The 19,592-nt window shown below is 34.2% G+C and overlaps 1 protein-coding gene across 1 annotated transcript; it reads left to right on the forward strand.

Annotated features, from left to right (window-relative positions):
* The first annotated feature begins 17,875 nt into the window (after positions 1-17,875).
* LOC107762416 (abscisic acid receptor PYL4-like) lies at positions 17,876-18,813 on the forward strand. The gene has a single exon (XM_016580806.2). It carries the CDS (start codon positions 17,989-17,991, stop codon positions 18,634-18,636), a length of 648 nt encoding a protein of 215 aa, XP_016436292.1. The 5' UTR covers positions 17,876-17,988; the 3' UTR covers positions 18,637-18,813.
* The last annotated feature ends 779 nt before the right edge of the window (positions 18,814-19,592 follow it).

Raw genomic sequence — 19,592 nt, forward strand, 5'->3', positions numbered from 1 at the left:
CTTACCTTAATGAAGTCCCCTTGAATTCCCTCTTCAAAATCGCCCGAAAGGCTCCAAAACCGACTTAGAAATGGTGGAATAGCTCAAAAATCGTGAAGGAAACAATTTATAACCTCTGGCCCAAGGATTTCACATCCGCGGCCAAATTCCCACTTCTGTGGTACCGCATTTGCGGTCCTCACTTAAGTCGCACAGCTCCGCATCTGCGATGCCTAGCCCACACCTGCGTCATCGCATGTGCGGTTCTTCTGCCGCTTATGCGGTTCCTGCCAACTTCACCAGCTTTTGCTTTTGAGACTCTTTTCCGCATCTGTGGGGGTCGCACCTGCGGCCTCCCAACCGCAGATGCGGTTTCGACGGTAGATTTCCAACTTCAGCTGCCATTCAAACTTCCGTTCCTTCCGTCAACCATCCGAAATCACCCCGAGCCCCCCTGAACCTCAATCAAAAATACATACATATCCCATAACCTCATTCAAACTTATACCAATCTTCAAAACACCTCAAACAACATCGAATCAACCAAAACACATCGGATTCAAGCCTAAGTTTCCAAAATCTTCTGAATTCCGCTTTTGATCAAAAACCCAACCAAACCACGTCTGAATGACCTGAAATTTTACACACACATCCCAAATGACACAACGGAACTACTGCAGCTCTCAAAATTCCATTCCAAGCCCTATACCAAAATCTCACCTATCAATCGGAAAACGCCAAAAATCCACTTTCGCCAATTCAAGCCTAAATCTACTTCGGACCTCCAAAACACATTCCGATCACGCTCCTATGTCCCAAATCACCCCCCAAAGCTATACGAACCATCAATTTACATCCGAGCCCTCTAACACATAAGTCAACATCCGGTTGACTTTTCCAACTTAAGCTTCCTCAAAAGAGACTAAGTGTCTCAAACCTTAACAAATCCTTTCCGAACCCGAGCCAACCAACCTGATCACATATAGAACCGATACATAAAGTAATAAGAAGCAGAAATAGAGAAAATAGAGCGGTAACCCATGAGATGACTGGCCGGGTCGTCACAGTCCCCGAAGCCAAAGCAACCATCCCGGAAAGTCATGTAACCACAAATAAACATAGAAGAGGAAATAAATAGGGGAACAAGACTATAATACACAAAAAGACCAGTCGGGTTGTTACAGGGGAAAACATGAAATTCTACATTTATGACATGTTGGTGAAATCAATGCAAACGGTAGATCATCTCAAGCATTTGAATGAAACTTTTGCCATTCTTCGAAAGTATAATATGAAGTTGCATCCAAAAATGCGCATTTAGAGTGGCATAAGTTTTTCGGTTTCCTTATTTCTAACAAGGTCATTGAAGTAAATCCAACTCAAATTAAAGCAATTGAGGAAATATTGGATGTGCTCGCAAGCAAAAAAGAAGTATAGAGGCTTACAGGGAGAGTAGCAGCCTTGGGGAGATTTATATCAGGATCTTCAGAGAAATGTTTTAAATTTTTCTCGTTGTTAAAAAGCAGAATAAGTTTGAATGGACAAAGGCCAAAAAGAATTGAGAGATTTGAAAGCGTATCTTTCAAATTTGCCTTTGTTATCAAAGCCAAGTGATGAAGAAAAATTACTTATTTACTTAGTTGTATCTGAAGTTGTAGTAAATGCAGTACTGGTACGGGAAGAAAAATGTACGCAGTCTCTTATCTATTATGTTAATAAAGCATCACTAGAAGCTGAAACAAGATATCCACATTTAGAAAAATTAGTGTTGGCTTTAATTAAGAAAATTATAACCTTATTTTCAATATCATCCTATATCTGTCGTAACCACTTTTCCATTATGAAACATCTTTCATAAACTTGAATTATCAGGAATACTAGCAAAGTGGGCAATAGAACTTAGTGAATATGATATTGTTTATCAGCCATAGACTTCCATAAAGTCAAAGGTACTTGTAGATTTTATTTTTGTAAGGCCCCGAAAAAATTCGCTAAGTAATTTAAGATTTTGTGGTACCAAGGTAGGCTAATTATTTTATTTTGTGTGCAAACGAGGATTATTAATATGATGGATATCAATTGGATATGGTAATAAGTGTCTAAGTCATATTATAAGTGATTTGAGTCTAAGGAGAGGCCTAAGTCTAAGTCAAGTTGGAAAATTACATGATAGACTAAAATTTTAAATGAGTACGTACAAGACCAAACTTTGGACGAGCGTATATATATATATATATATATTGTGTTATATGATGAAAACTTATCAAATCAAATATCTTCGAGTCTAGTTTCTAATGCTTCAAACCGTTCGTCATTTGGACACTCCTACAAAAAGTTATGACCAAATTACCAAAAGCTGGCAAAATCCGATTCTGCAACCAATTCTGCAATCACAGAATCATTCTGCGATCACAGAATCATTCTGCGAAGCGCAAAAATGGTCTGCGAACCGCAAAATGGTCGCAGACTTGCCCAGTGTAGATCACTTCTGATCACCAGTTTTGCGATCCATTCTACGACCCGCATTCCCGTTCTGCGGTCCATTCTGCGACCACAAACCTAATTTTGGAGGTTTCATTTTCCTATTTGCATAACCCGATCCTATTTTGATAAATAGCCTTTGGGGCTTATTTTGGGACATTTCCTTGATGTTTTTAGAGAGAGGTAAGAGCAATTTAGAGAGAAAATGAGGAAACCTAGTATTCCAATCATCCAATCTGGCTCAAATCTTCAAGAATTAAGGGAGCTAGCCACTAGATTATCAGCTATCCGGGTAAGTCCTACTCCTAAGCTTTCATGTAAAAGGTTAAGAGTTCAAATATATTGTGGGGTTGGGAATAGGCCATGCATGTGATACTAAGTTATAGTATATGGGATTAATGAACCCTTGTGGGTAGTTTCTTGTTGAAATCTATTAAGGGAGGAAGGGATCACATTTTAGATCCTTGTAGTCTATTTTTTTTTTATGATAGCTGTTTGACAAAATTCCTAAGAGAGTTACAACATGGGAATGCTTCTAATTATTAACCGATTTTTGCTATCTTCCTATAGATTGTTATTGCTAGAAGTGTTGGTGCGTTGTAGTAACTTAAGTAAAGCTCAAACAAGGTATGTTGGCTAAATTTTCTCTCTCAGAATCGAATTCCATAATGTTTTCGTAAGTTCAAGTATGGTTGGCTCAAAATCCCTAATTTCTATATTCCGGGTTATCCCCTATAAACTTGATTATTTTGAATGAGCCCTATGTCGAAGGCTAGATATTTAAACTATGGTTTGCTTATTAAAAAGGGATGACTTTAAGTCGTCTAAATGAAATCTAGTATACCAATTGGGTGAGAAAAACTCGATATGCTTAAGATTTCTAATTGGTCATATGTGTACCTAATGTATTGTTGTTGATAATCTATAAAGATGTTTGAAAATGAATTAAGTGAATTGGGGAAATAGAGTGTGACCAACGTGCCAAGAACTTAAGTTGTAATTTTGACTAGTGATGCGAATGAAATGAGAAATATGAAACAGATTATGAAATAAGTCTCGACTTTACGGTTCATAAATGACTTCAAAAATAAAATCACCTAAAAGCTTTTGTACCCAATTTATACCCATAAGTGGCTGTTTTAAATAAATGCTTTGCTTTATAAATATATCCAGTGTGATTCGAGTCATTATACAGTCAAGTATTGAAATTGTACGTTGTCATTTCCGGGAAAGGGAATTGTAAGAATAAATGGCATATTGACTATTTATGATCTTGATGTGTGTTTCTATTGCTGGCTGGTATGCCCCATTCTTTTAGAAGAAACCTTTTGTTCTTAAAGTTTCTATAACTAATGAACTTGAGGTAAATAATTTATGAAATATTCTATATATTAATATTGGATGGCGATCCTTGGAAATAAAAAAAGTGAAAATGTGGAATATGAAATACGGCCACTGTGCCATGAATAGAGAATCTTGTGAACAACCAAAAGAGCCAAGGAAATATTATGGTTATGAGCGGTTGAGAATACTAAGGAAGATTTATACAATGTGAAAGATGTTGAGGTGAGTACATTTGTATTAATGTTACCTTTGTGTTCAAATCAATATAAAAAAAATATTTTTTGGGAGTATCGATAGTCACCTAGGAAGGGTAGGTTGAAGTAACCTAACCCCAAAACTACACGTGCCGGTGTAGGAGTGAATTATGAATGCTCCCCTTATTTGGGATGAGATTGATGTGATGAAAATATTCCCCTCAATTGGGATGAGATTATTGGTAAAAGTGGATGATGTCAAACCACACGACATTCTGGTGAGACGGCCTAGCCGATCGAGCCATGATCGGACGCTATACCGCACACATGGTGGTGATTGTACTGGAAATTATGGTATAAATCTGTGATATAAATTGTGATTGTGGTTGATTCCTTCAATAAGGTGCCCTAGTCGATCAGGTCATGATCGGAATCCGTTCTAGATTCATGGTGGTATATTGCACAGAGAATGTGATTGTGCTTGAGATTGTGATTGCGGTTAATATCTCGGATGAGATGGCCTAGCCGATCGGGTCGTGATCGGACTTCGTATCAAGAGTACGGTAGTATTGTGAATAGCGGCATTGTTGATAGTAGCATTGTGAACAGTGGTATTGTGGAAAGTGGTATGATGAACTGTGGTATTATCGGTATTAAAGATTTCCCAACCAAAAATATATACATTATTTTTGTATTTTGACATTTTTATGTTTCAATTGGGAATTTGGATATTGTTGATTGTTACTTGCTGTTTCTATGGTTTCCTTTCTTATATGATCATTCTGTTTTGAAAGAGGACTTTTAGCTATACATACTAGTGCTATTCGATTATACTAACATCTCTTTTGTCGGGGGCGTTGTATCTTTAATTGATATAGGTAGTTCCACAGTAGGTGGCATCGATTAATGATAGCGGTATACTCTTTCAGCAGACTTGGTGAGCCCCACTCCATTTCGGGGTCCTGTATCTTTTGTTTCTCATGTACTTTATATTTTGAGGTATAGCCGAAGCCTTATAGCCGGTATTTTCATATTACTCTCCAGTTGTACTAGGGCTCCTTAGATAGGTTGTAGGTGGTGTTCGATATTCGAAATTGAATTAGAAATATTGGTATTTGACAAACATGTTTTTCATCATACCTATAAAATTGTAATATTTTGGAAATTGCGGTTGAAGCTACTAATGAAAATGACATGGAAGTTGTTAATGAAATATTTTCAGAGTATGATTAATGGATTACATCTCCTCTTTATTTAAAGATGAATTTGGGTAGAATAAAATCTAACAGGCTTGCTCAGTGGGGTTTACTCGGTTGAGCGCCGATCGCGCTCCTCGGTTTTGGGGCGTGACAAGTTCAAGCTTACTTTCTGAAGGTAAAAATGAGGTATGGGCATCTGCCGAATCTAACTTGCACCTTATACACTGATGGATCCTCAAATGTAAAGGGAGCGGGTTTGGGTATTGTCTTAATATCACCTTCAGGGGAGATTATTAGAGAAGCAATAAAATGTTACCCTATTACTAATAATAATGCGGAGTATGAGATATTGATTGTAGGTATGGAGCTTGCAAAGGATATAGGAATTGACCAAATTGAAATCAAAAGTGATTCTGAGGTAGTAGTTAACCAAATGCAAAGGAACTACGTAGTTAGAGTAACACGAATGCAACAATATTTAAGAAAGGTGCGAGGAATATTGCACCAATTCCGAGCACGGAAAGCCCTTCAATTCCAAGAGAAGAGAATGCAAAAGCATATATGTTGGCAAACCTGTGATCAGTAGCTGATGTGACAAATTCTAAAAATCCAATTGTGGTGCATTTATTTCATCCAGCAATCGATCAAACTAAGAACAAGGTAAATTTTAATAATTTAATGTGGGATTGGAAAAATGAATTCGTGAATGATTTGCAGTATGGAATACTACTTGAGTACAAAAAGTAATCCTAATGGTTAATAGTACAAGAATCTTGATAGTGTTTGATAGAAGGAAATCTGTGTTGAAAAACATTCGGTGGACCTCTAGCCAGATGCCTTGGGCCCTCACAAACTGAATATGTGATGCGAGAAGTACATGAAGCTCACTATGAAAATCACGTAAGTGGAAGATCTTTGGTAAAAATGCTGATAAAAGCATGATATTATTGGCAAAAAATAAAAGATAAAGCGGAAAACTTCGCAATAAAGTGCAATAATTGTCAACGGTATGCAAATAATATGCATTAACAGGTAAGGGATGAATATCGTAGGTCCTTTACCGCAAGAACCTGGAAAGGCATTATTATTAATTGTAACCGATTATTTTCTAAGTGGGTTGAAGTAGGTGCCTTCAAACAGGTACGAGAAAAAAAAATTATAGACATCATTTGGAAGAATATAATTTATAGATTTGAGGTTCTAAAAGAGATCGTATGTGATAATAGACCGTAGTTTGTGTCATAAAGCAATCAAATTTTTAAAAGGTTGGAAAATAAAGAGAATAACATCACCACCATATCTTTCCATATCTAATGGCAAGCAGAGTCGACAAATAAGATAATTGTCAATAGTATGAAGAAGCATTTAGAAGCAGCAAAAAGCAGGTGGCCCGAAGTGCTTCCAGGATATTATAGGCTTACAGAACGACATCCAAAATAAGCATAGGAGAAACTCCATTATCACTTATTTACGGTACTGAGGCCTTAATCCCGATGGAAATAAGAGAGCCAAGCCCAATTATGAGGAACTTTGTACAAATTTGGATTTGGCAGAAGAACAGAAGAACAAAGGGAGTCATCTTCAATACAAATGGCAGCTCAAAAGCAAAGGATAGAACGATATTATAACAGAAAGGCAAATCTTCGATATTTCAAGATTGGGGACTTCGTCCTTAGGAAGGTATTTCAGTCAACACAGGCTGTGAATGCAAGGAAATTAGATCCGAGCTGGGAAGGACCATATCAACTCTGAGGAATCGCTGGAAAAAGAGCATACGAGTTGGAGATTAAGAACAGGAAAGTATTACCCTCCAATAAGAATGCAATATACTTGAAAAGATATTACTTTTGAGAAAGTATTCACGATTAGGTATCTCTTAATTCATTATTTATTTGTTCATATAAAGTTTACTAACTTTTTTGTGATAGGCAAAAAACTAACTCAAACTAGATGAATATTAGACCCAAAAAAACACGTGGAATATCTAATAATTCTCGTTCAGGGTTACAATAATTGTGATGGGAAGAGTTAAGTAGTCTTCATCTAAAAAAAACCCGTGTCCGGCGCGTAATTCCTTTTCAGGAAAAGGGCCAAGGAGAGAAGCTGATCCAGTGTTCAAGTTTTCATATTTCAAACTCAAACACTAGGACTACTTCTATATGGAAGAAACATTGAATAAATATCTCAAGAATTTGAAGAAATTTTGAAGAACAATTCTCAACGAAACTTTGAATAAGGAAAATTTCAAGCTCAAAGAACAAACGGGAAGGGAAGAATTAAATATTCAACAAAAACTACCAAGAGCTATTAAATTAAAGCTACAAAAATAGTCATAGGATGAATATTCCCAAAATCTGCTTGTAATTCTGCCACAAGAAAACCGTTGAAAAAATGATGTATATGAGTATTTGTCTTGAAAATTCAAATAAAACTTCTCAAATTACTTTATATATTTACACCAACATGAAGATGAGACGCCATCTTCATTAGGTTCGATTTCATATAAGGGGCATCTTTTATAACTAATATCGTATGTATTTAGACACGACATATTAAGTCATTCATTCTATTGAGATGATGCAATAAAAAGCTCAAGAAATTAAACGAGCAAAAATAAGGAAAAACATGCTGAAAGTTGACAATATTGATAACTTGTGATAAATCTTCAAAAGGCAAACATAAACTTTAATATAAAAAATAGAAACTAAGAAGCATCTTGGGGAGGAAGGTTTTCAGCTGAAGAGGGGTCAACTGGAAGACTTGAAATTGAAAGCTGAGGATCCGCCGCCACATCTTCCTTGCTTAGATCACCTTTAGAACTTTCATTCTCAGGTGTGGAAATTTTTTTGACTGTGCTAAGTAGTTTCAACAGCTTCTTTAGCTTTGGAAAGTTCAGCTTTGAGGTTCAAATCTTCTTAGATAGCCTCAGTCAAAATTTCAAGGCGAGTGTGAATATAAGCCCAACTCACATCCAAAGTTAGCTTATCCCTAAGAGCCTCGTAATCCATTTCAAACTACTCAACTTCGGCCCTTAGGCTTTCTTTCTCAGCTTCAGTGGCATCATACGAAACTCTTCAAAAGCTCCGGTGTAAACTCAAGGAGCTTAATTTTGCTGGAGGAGGCACGGAGATCTTCCTGAGCTTAGTTAAACTCTCGAACTAGTTCTCCCTCTTATACTTCTTTTTGATTCAAATATTCTCTGAAACTCCAAGTCTCTTTGGTTATCTTCGAATGTTGCTCAGCAAAAGTAGCCTCCATCTTGGATTTTTCCTTCTCTACCTAATCTACTGATGCTTTCACCACTGCTAGTTTAGTAGTTGCTAGCCTGAGTTATTGCTCTAAAGCTTCCTTATCACCAGCCAAAACATCATTTTTCAATTGAAGGCTCTCAAGTTGTTCCTTCCAGTTGTCAGCCTCCGTACCTAAGTCAACAACCCGCTGCTCAGTCCAAGCTAACCTTCTCATCAGCTTCGTGTCTGTTAAGTTGATCTATAAAAAAGAAAGGAAGAGGAAATATGTTATATACCTGAGGGAGGGAGAAATGAAAGGATTAAAGTTAGAGAAACATACTTTAATAGCAGAATGAATCACATCATTCATAAGAGCGATAGAAGAATAGGATTCTAGCTTTTCCCTTTCAAGAGGATTGATCAAATGTTTTAACCAAACAACAACCCGGTCAGGCTTCCTTAGCAGACTGATACCCTTAGGAACGTCAATTGTAATTTGTTTTATTCTACTCATCTTGGGAAGCAGCAACGGGAGCAACAAGACTCATGGGGAGAGTGGCAAGAGGTTGTTCTTCAGAAACAAAACCAAAATCCTCGTCGCATTCAATTCCTTAAGCAAAAAGCTTCTCAACTAGAGGGGAAGTTCAAAGTTGGTTCAACAGTCTCCTTCTCTGAATTCACCAGTAGGGTATCTTCGGGTTCATCAACCAAATGAAAAGGTATAGATTCTGAAAGCAGGGTTTGAGGGGCACTTTGTTCATCTTCTAAAACAACTTTCCTCTCGAGGCTTCTTCACAAGTGAACCTTCTTCTTTTTCTTCCCCATCAGAAGCGAGAGGTTCTTTATTTTTCTTCTTCGACTAGGACAAATTCAAGATACTCTCTTGGGTAGTACTGACGTCAAGTCTAGCTATAGGTACGGGAGAGGGATGAACACCGCAGATTCTATATTATGAAATCCAAAAGGAAGGAATGTCAAAAGAAAAAATGACGGCAAAAATACACGCTATAAAATAAACAGCATACCATGGGTTTTAACTTTCCATTCAAACTTATGAGAAAGAAACTTTCAGGTTCTCTGCTCTATATGGGCAGCAGATAGCATTAACTCAACCCATCCACGAAAGTTCGGGAGTTCACCAAAAACTTTCATAATTGCTAGAGAAAAAAAACATATGAGAGAATCTGTATCCTAAGAGAGAAGGGAAGAAGGTAACAGATAACGTAAGTAAAAAACAACTTATAGGCAAAATTTCATTTTTTGAAAAAAGGCACGCTCTCGTTTCTCACCAACTCACGAGTTGGGACAGCCACAGACCGGCTATACTAATCCCTATCATGGTCATCACTAGGGCCAACCAAGACTCGGTTTCTCCTTGCCGAGTGTAAACATACCAGCACGAAAGAGCTTTGGGGAATATAAGTGAAGAAGATGATGTAAAGAAAAAGGGATAGAAACTAAACCTAACAAGTAGCGAAGACATGCTACGGGCCCTATACTATTGGGTCTATTGCCTAAGACACACATTGAAATAACTAGAATATTTTAGAATCATTGGATCTATTGGGGGTTTGAATCTAAGAGCAAAGGGATATGTGCATATGGACGAATAACCTTCACGATAAGTGGTTATACGGTCATCTACACCAGGAGCCACGATTGAAAAGTCAAGTTTTCAATAACACTCTTTACGAGTAAGAGGAAGAAGACTAGACTTGATAAGAAATAAGTAACAATTACATGATTGTGGCCTACTATTGAGATAACCACTTTGTTCCAGACCTCACAATCAGAAATAAAAGAGAGCTTATGTGGAACAATCTCATAAACTAGGGGTTCAGACAATGGTTCATTAGAATCTCTAGTTTTAGAAGAAGATCTGGGAGTAGCAGAGGTTTTTGCCTTGGAAGAAGAGGCAGACTTTGAAGAACTCTTCTTAGAAGAAGAGGTGTTTCTATTCGATATTGAACCAAGGCTACGAAGCCTACAACCCCTACTTCTACTCCTAACTGGAGCTACTGTGGAAGGGAGGCCATCTACTAATATAGTACGACGAGGATTAGAAAGTTTAGAACGATTTGAAGATTTAGAAGCCTTTTTTAATGAGACGAAAGAAAGATGCACGCGGAGGGAAAATATTCCCACCATAAATAAACTCTCCACTTCCTGAATATTCAGTTGAGAATATTCAGAAAGTGGAAAAACTATCTGTATTGGTGGAAAATAAACTCACCATGTGGACCAATACTATGATGACATGTGGCATGAGAGTCGAAGCAATAAAGAATAATGATGTGCGGAAAAGATATGGTAACACCCACGAGATCGTTTATGAAGATACCGTGTTTGTTAGCTGAGAAAGAGAAATTAGGTACGAGGCTGATAATTAAGGACATTAGAATCCACAGAGATGGAAAGATCATTAATAGCCACGAATATGAAAAGAAATCAGCTGAATTCATGATTATGAGCGATTGACAATTATCGCTTTGGCCGTTACAAATCACTCACGTAAAGGATAATTAATGTAATAAATACTAGTAACGAGCAAGAATTAAATAGGGCAAACAGTTATGAATTGTATCCTTATATAAATCACCTTTCCTTATCTTGTATCCCCAACGAGAAAACTAGAAAGCAATATTATCAGTTGTCAATATTCTTATTATTCTTTGCCATTGGAAAATCTTGTTCTTTCCTATTGGAAGAAAGCAACAATCATCATCAATAATATTTTCATTTGCTTATTCTCTCAGTCTTATTTTCATTATTATTATTCTTTTATATTAATAAAAGTGAAGTAAAATTGGTTGTTAGAAATTCGAATTATTTTTTTATTTGCTTTGACTACAAAAACCAATTTTTTGGTTAAACAATATTATCTCTTTAAACCCATGTATGGCCAATAATTTGTGATCACGAACAAAAGAACGGTGAGAAAATGTTAATATTACATCAAATCAACTACTCCAGAGAATTTTGAGGACAAAGTTTTATTCATTGATTATGTATAAGCATCTGTATATACACAATCAATCTGCTTAATCAAATTAAGGGTACGTGTTTACGTCGTTAAGCATGGTTGATAACACGAAAAATGATGAATAACCAGCTAATTGTTATTAGTAACCGGAAAAATATATTTTTATTATTCATGGATAAAACTGCGGTTTACAAGACATTTGGCATGACAAAACACCAGTGCTTTAGATAATGTTGATAAGTGGTTGGCCTGCAGAAGCTGCAAGTGTACCATTGGGGTTATAATCTGAAGAGACCTTTGGCAGTAGATATGATGGACTTTTTCTTCCTTCTTATGTGATGCACTTTTATTTGACATAAAAACTAATCGCTCCGTTCCAATTTACGCGAACCTATTTGAGTGATCACGTAGTTTAAGAAAAAATGAAGATTTTTAAAATTTGTGATCTTAAACAAGTCAAAAAGTGCCCCAAAGTATTTATGTGGTTGTAAAACTTCTCATTAAGGGTAGAATTATAAGTTTAAGCTAAATTGTTACCAAATTTAGAAAGGATTCATTCTTTTTAGAACGGACCAAAAAGAAAATAGGTTCACATAAACTGAAACAGAGAGAGTAATAAAAAAAAACTTTAAACTTATCATCTAAAATAATGTATAGATATTTATGACTATAAATTATCTCATTACTATAACAACAATAACAATAACAAGTCAACTGTAATTCCACTAGTCGGGTCCTGGGAGATTAATATGTATGCAGACTTTACCAATACCTTAAGACATAGACTATAAATTATTTTATTAAAAAAAAATTATTATTTTTAAATACATAAAAGTATCATTTTTTGGTACAGGCTAATATACACACATATATAAGCATGAATACAATGTTGGTAGACCAAAATAACCCTAAAATATTACAGTTGACTTTTTACATTATTTATGTACAAAAACGTAAAAGTAACTCATTAATGGTAGAGTTCAAGTCAAATTGGTACATAGATACAAGTAAAATAAAAAATTTCGTTAACATTTACAAAGTTCTGAAAGCCGACCCATATGTTTTGTTATTAATGAATTGCAACAGTAAAAAAATTGGACTTATTATATAAGGAAAAAAAGAATAATTTTTCGACAACTTTTCAAGCAGGAGTATAAAATAACTCTTGCGATTGTTTTTGGTATTCCGAAAATAGTGTAGTAGTAATTTATAAAACCTTTTTTATTTATTTTTATTTTTATTGAGTAACTTGATTTCGACTTCCGAGACTATTGTACAATAGTTTAGATGGTTAGCTTTATCTGGACAGTACGCAGTCTTTTGAATATTAATGTATTAGCATTTAATTTTTTATTTTTCATTTAGTTCTATATTTATGATAAATGTTCAAAACATCTATTTTAGACATTTTTCACTCATGAATATGCTTATTTTTTATTTTACTTTTTACATTTTTGTGTGTACTTACTATATTTTACTATATTACTCTTAATTAAATAATATGTGATTCGTACTATAGATTTGCATAAATCATTGAGGAAAACTTTTGTTTATATAATTCGCTAAAGTACACAACTAACTAACTTGGTGATTTTTTTTTAACTTTCTTAAAATTAAGAAAATTCATCAATTAATAAATTTCTGTCTACTCACTCTTCTTTTTCTTTTTCTTGCAGTTTCGGATTAATATTTTGTTGTACGCTTCGACTATAAGTAATCTCCTCTTAATTTACGTGGCAAAGACAAAGACATGCTCAATATTAATTTCAAAGTTTTGAAGAGAAAAAGAATATGAATAATTTAGGCCCGAAAACGAGTAGAAAATGGCAAATGAAAAATAAAAAAAGTAGCACTTTATGTCATACGTTATGTAAACTGATGTTTATGCCCTTTAAAAGCTAAATTATATATTTCTTCTAGAAAATAATTTTGCCGTTGGATGGATCATATATAAAACTTTAGCCACTACGAAATTCAACCAAAAATAACTACTCACTAATAATATAATAAAATAGCTTACAAGTAAAATATTTGTTCAAATATGATGCAAATAATGAACAACCACATTGATTATTTTGAGAGGAAAAAAAGAACACGAGGTACATGAGTGATGACTGATATTTAAACATACTAAACTATTTCAAGCACGAGCATGTACACTTATGGATGAGACACACGACTAAAGTTTAATTAACCAGAATTGGAGTTGAATTTAGAGATTGCATTATTATCTATTGACGTTAATTTTATCGTGTATTCTTCGTTATTAATATATCTTAATCTATAGAAATATGACTTCTATGTACCTGGATTATTAAGGCTTGACTAAATTAAAGTAAATCATCCAATCACAAAACACTATTAGGTATTATTGTATTCTTTAAGTGATTTACAACTATAATTGCATAATTATGTCATTTTAGAATGTTTATTACTTTTGAAAAGTATTTGGTAATCTATATATTATTATTATATTATTATAAAAGCATGAACACAATGTTGGTTTACCAATACAGCCTTAAAATATTAAATATAATAACTCCGAAGGAAAGTTCATAATTGAAATTCCAACGTCGGCCCTCTAATCCTATTAGTCGTAGGAAACATATATGAATACATCCAGTTGTTCCTAAACCTGATACCAATTCCTCCTAGGAACACATTATATTTCCTAAAAATTCATATATTTGACAACGTCTAATTATATTGTCTGAATCCAAAACTAATACCAATACCTCTAGGAATCCATTCCCGAAAAAAGGATTCAAACACTTCTATAAAAGAAGTCACTATTCTTTATTCTCCATCATAAACCTTTTGACAAGTATATTACTCCATAACAAAATTCTGCATCAAAAGGTATTATTTCTTCCACTTTGCTTATATTTAGGTGTTTTCCACTTGGCTTAACTATTATATTATTTAATTGGTACTCCTAATTCGCATCATTTATAGGTCCTTTGGATCTTTCCAAAATGCACGTGTTTTTAGTTTTGTCCTAAAATAGTTAATGATTTTGGTATAAAGTTTAAGTATTTGATTCCTCTAAAAAGGAACATACGCATCAATGGTTAAGTGTCAGTCAATCAAAGTAGTTAACAAGAGCTTCGGAGGTATAATAAACATTTATGAATCATATGGTGAAAAGTAATGAGATTTGGAAGTAATTTTCATCAAGTGTTACAAGTAGTTCCAAAATCGACGAGAGCGAAGACTGTAGATATAGGTTTGATAAAAAAACATACTTCTAGCATCAAATAAAAAAGATTCAACCAACAATATATACAAGAGCTAGAATAAATCTAACACTCATGACAAACTTGGAAGAGCGTATAAGAGATTTGGTCTCCTTTCAAAATAATTGGTCGTCAATTCCAACAGTTATAGTAGTGCTAGATTTTTTAATAATTTTCATCATTAAATAAAAATGTAAGTTCCGCAAAATACATTATGGCAACTACTACAATAACTACAAAAATAAATATATCAATCAACTAGATGGGATATCGATTGTCAAATTATTATGTGAAAGTAAAATCCTTCTTATTTTGACTCCATAAAACATGATAGTAATACATACTAAAATATTTTAACACAAAATGACTTTTCACCACACGTCTGTTGTCATGTTATTTATATGTATTTATTATATATAGAAAGGTTAAAAGCTTCTTTTCATTCCTATAGTAAAATGCCCCAATAAAACACAAGTTCTTATAGCTGAATCTGTAAATGAATGCACACCACATTCTTTCTTACCCACTTTGTTTATATAGATAATTAAAATACAATAGTGATAATAAAACATACTCCTATATGGTATGAATTAAATAAAATGTGATATTTTATCAAATATAAATTGCATGAAATTAACCGTGTTTATTATTAATCGTGTCTATTGTATTGTACTTAATTACTTTACCTTTCTTTTTTTCTTTTTTTAAATCTTTCTCTTCTTAGTTGGGTTGTTTTATATATATGTATATATATATATATATATATATATATATATATATATATATATATATATATATATATATATATATATATTATATTTAAATTGGGACATATGGAGTATTACTTTGTGTTGAGCGACAAAAAGAAAATCAAGTTGATAAAAAGGGGTGGAGATAAAGATATGAAGAAAGGACATCTAATTAGAAGACCTCGTGATGCATATTGGAATTAATCACAGTTAAAGTTATACTTGTAGCAGAAAATTAAATTGCAAGTAGTATGAATTTCATATTCGAATGATTGATTGCTGAATTTACCAACGAGCCATTCTATTGTTATTATACAACAATTTGGTAATAAGCTTGCCCCACTTGTTCATATGATTTTTAGGGAAATATTAAAAGTTCAACTAAATTAAAACTTATTATGCAACGCTCTTGTGAGTCCAATCACTAATCAATTATGTACATAATTTAGTCAAATCGAGTAAACACTTACACAATTAAGAGTGGATGGGCTCTTAAGCATCTTTTTCTCCTTAAGCTTCCGTTGATGTTACAGTTTCATAGAAGACGGTCAAATTTGATTTTCATGAGAGGACTTTTCCTAATTCCTTAATCTCTTTACAAGAATGTTTACGTTTCTATTAGTAGTAGTTAACTAGGAGCGCAAAGTGTAGCTATAATTCAATGACGTATTTCGAATATAGTGAACTCCTGTAGATTGAACTATCCATTGAGGACTTAAGGACGACTTAAAAATTTGTTCATTATGTTCAAAACTATAATATCCACTAAAAGTTACTGCTTCATTTTTCTAATTTTTTTAAACCTATTTCCCTTTCATCTATATAAATAATGGTGGCATCATATGACAATCGATGATAGATATTTCATTTATTTTTCCTAAAATTTGATGACAAGAAAAAGGTCGAATCCAACTGTCACCTTTCCCCTTTTCCTTACGATTGCCTCGTTACTATTGCGTATATTTCGCAGGGCTGCGGGACGCGGAATCGGAGTCTGGAACCTAATTGTGGTATTTTTGGACAAGTATAATATAAATATATATATAAAAAAAGGAGTGATCATTCTATATATAACACAATTTTATACCGCACTATACTTTAACGGTATTTTAGCCGTTAAAGTATAGCGCCATAAATAACCGCGCTATAGTTGATGTTAACATTTTCATGCATAGCGATTTAAAATATTGCGCTATACATAGTTCATTTTCCATTCTCTCTTTTCACTCTTCTTTGAAGTTTAGCGTTAAAAGCTAAAAGACAAACAACAACGTAACGAAATACATAATCTTTGTAAAGGAAGTGTAAGATTCCAAAGAAGATTGGTGATAGATAGATTCCAAAGAAAGAGAAGGATAGATATACAAATCGTACATGAACATGTATAGCGCAGTATTTTAAAGCGCTATGCATGAAAATGCTAACATCAGCTATAGCGCGGTTATTTACCGCGCTATACTTTAACGGCTAAAATACCGTTAAAGTATAGCGCGATATAAAACCGCGTTATATATATAGAACGATCACTCTTTTTTTACACATATTTATGTCATACTTATCCATAAAGATCATAATTGGGTTCTGGACTCCGCGGAACCGCTTTGGGGTGACGTGGGTGCTTGGTAGTCTTCAGAAGAAACTTCAAGGGCTATTATGTCATTTGGGAAAAAAAACTTAAGATAACTAAAGATCAGGCAAATCACGTAATTAGAGGGAAGGACAGGGGCAATTAAATATTAGTAAATGAGTTGTATGGCAAGTTGATCGTCAACTTGCATGGAAGCATCAACTTTTCTGTCTCTTTGATTTTGGTTTTTAACACTTGTTCTCCGAGGAAAGATTAAACTAACACAACTAGACTCCTAGACACACATTTATATTCTTTTCTGGCGTGTTTAGCATGATCAAAATAATTTCTTAATGTTTGGTTTTCACCAAAAGCAAAAAAGTGACATATTTTTCCTTTTCAATAATAACTTATTAACTCTTAATATAGTTAAAACGCTATATTTTTAATTTTCAATATGTATTTTTAAAAAAGACGATTTAGGTTATATATACATACAGTATAAGTAAATTGTATCAATTGAACATGTGATAACATTATTAGTTATTATTTTAATTATTATCTATTAGTGAATGTCATAAGGATTACTACTTAGCTTGTTACTACAAAATGATTATTGTGAAAATATTTTTTACATTATTAATGCATAAAAATAATAAAATATTGCAAAAATATTTTTATTGGAATGTATTTACTTCTTTTGTAATTATTATGTGTCATCAGTTTTTATACTCACTTTTTCTAAATTTAAAAATAATTTAACTTATTTTCTTATTTTATCATTAATAAGAAACTTTTATTGTCCCAAAAATATTATGAAATGTTTTAAGTTACAAATTTCAAAAGTCTCGTAACCAAAGAAATGTTATGAGGTGTTATTACTATAAATATCAAAAGTCTTTCTTTATTTCTCTAATTCTCTCTATAGGCATTTGTATATATATACTAGTATCACCATTTTTACTTGTAAAGACTCCATCCTCATCTGATCTCCTTTCAAGAAGAAGAGAAGTAGAGATAATAAAAATGCCTTGTTCACTCCAGCTTCAACGGATCAGCCCTACAACCGCCACCCCCGCCGCCACACTCGCCGTAAACTTGCACAAACAACCTCAGCCCACGTGGGTTATCCCCGTTCCCATCTCTAATATCCCCAAAAATCTCCTACATTACCACACTCACGTTGTAGATCCCAACCAGTGCTGCTCCGCCGTGGTGCTATCCATCTCCGCCCCGATTGACGCCGTGTGGTCCCTAGTCCGCCGTTTCGACAACCCGCAAGCGTACAAGCATTTCCTTAAGAGCTGCCACGTCATCGGCGGCGATGGAAACGTCGGCACGTTGAGGGAAGTTCGCGTAATTTCCGGCCTTCCCGCCGCTTCTAGTACGGAGAGGCTGGAGATTTTAGACGATGAGAAGCACGTCATCAGTTTCAGCGTAGTCGGCGGCGATCATAGGTTGAATAATTACCGGTCGGTGACGACGTTGCACCCATCGTCAACGGCGACGGATGATATCGGGACGGTGGTGGTGGAATCGTACGTGGTGGATATTCCACAAGGGAATACTAAGGAAGAAACGTGTGTATTTGTGGATACAATTGTACGTTGCAATTTGCAATCGCTAGCGCAGATCGCAGGGAACTTCGCTACAAGCAAAAGTAAATCAAAATGACTAATTAATCCCCTTAGAATTTGTATATTTCATTTAGTCTCCCAGAAATCTTTTTTAAGTTTTTTTTTGTTCTATTTTTTTTTAATTTTGGGATGATAGTTAGAGTTTTCAATGTTGTAGATCATGACGAGAATGAAAGTTCATATATTGATAGATATTTTTGCTTTTGTTTGCTTAGGAGGTTTTAACTTAAGTTGCCTTCCGAGTTAAATAGCTTTGGTGCTTTTGTAGCCCGTATACACCGTTACAGTACTCTTGCAGCGGTGAAATTTTCCAAATGCAACTGTCTTAAGTTTTTTCATTCATAATGATATTTTGAGAGGGGTGCATTTTGTAAGAATGTAATGTACATATATTTAGACTGACCGTACTAGCTAACATCTTGAGCAGCTTTATTTTTCAGTTAAGTGATTCTATTTAATTGTTAGTTGTTAGTGTGTATACATAGTTGAGCTCCATTTTTTTTCTTAATATTAGATAGAGCGAGGCCCAGCTACATTAAAAATCGTACTTCATCCGTTTTAATTTATGTGAACATGTTTCACTGGGCACAAGTTTAAGAAAAAATAAAACTTTTGGAATTTGTGGTCTTAAACAAGTCAAAAAGGGGCTCAGAGTTATAAAAGCTTTTCATTAAGGGTAGAATTGTAAGTTTAAGCTAAATTATTACTAAATTTGGAAAGAAATCATTTTTTTTGGAAAAGCTCAAAAAAGAAATAGGTTCAGTTGGAATAGAGGGAGTATCTCCTTTGCTAGTGCTAAAGTTTCAAGCTTTTAGCTTATGAATTTGACAGTGGAATGGCCTAATAAAGGTCAAACGCGGGAACTAGTTCACTTTTGATAGTAGAAACCATATAGAACTGAATTGCTGTCGTGAAGTGCTCTAATTTGCAAAAATAATGCTTCACATTGTCAAAGATATCAATCTACATAAATTGTAGAGGTTTTCAAGCCGT

Source organism: Nicotiana tabacum, chromosome 11, assembly GCF_000715075.1.
Source record: "Nicotiana tabacum cultivar K326 chromosome 11, ASM71507v2, whole genome shotgun sequence".
Classification (NCBI taxonomy): Eukaryota; Viridiplantae; Streptophyta; class Magnoliopsida; order Solanales; family Solanaceae; genus Nicotiana; species Nicotiana tabacum.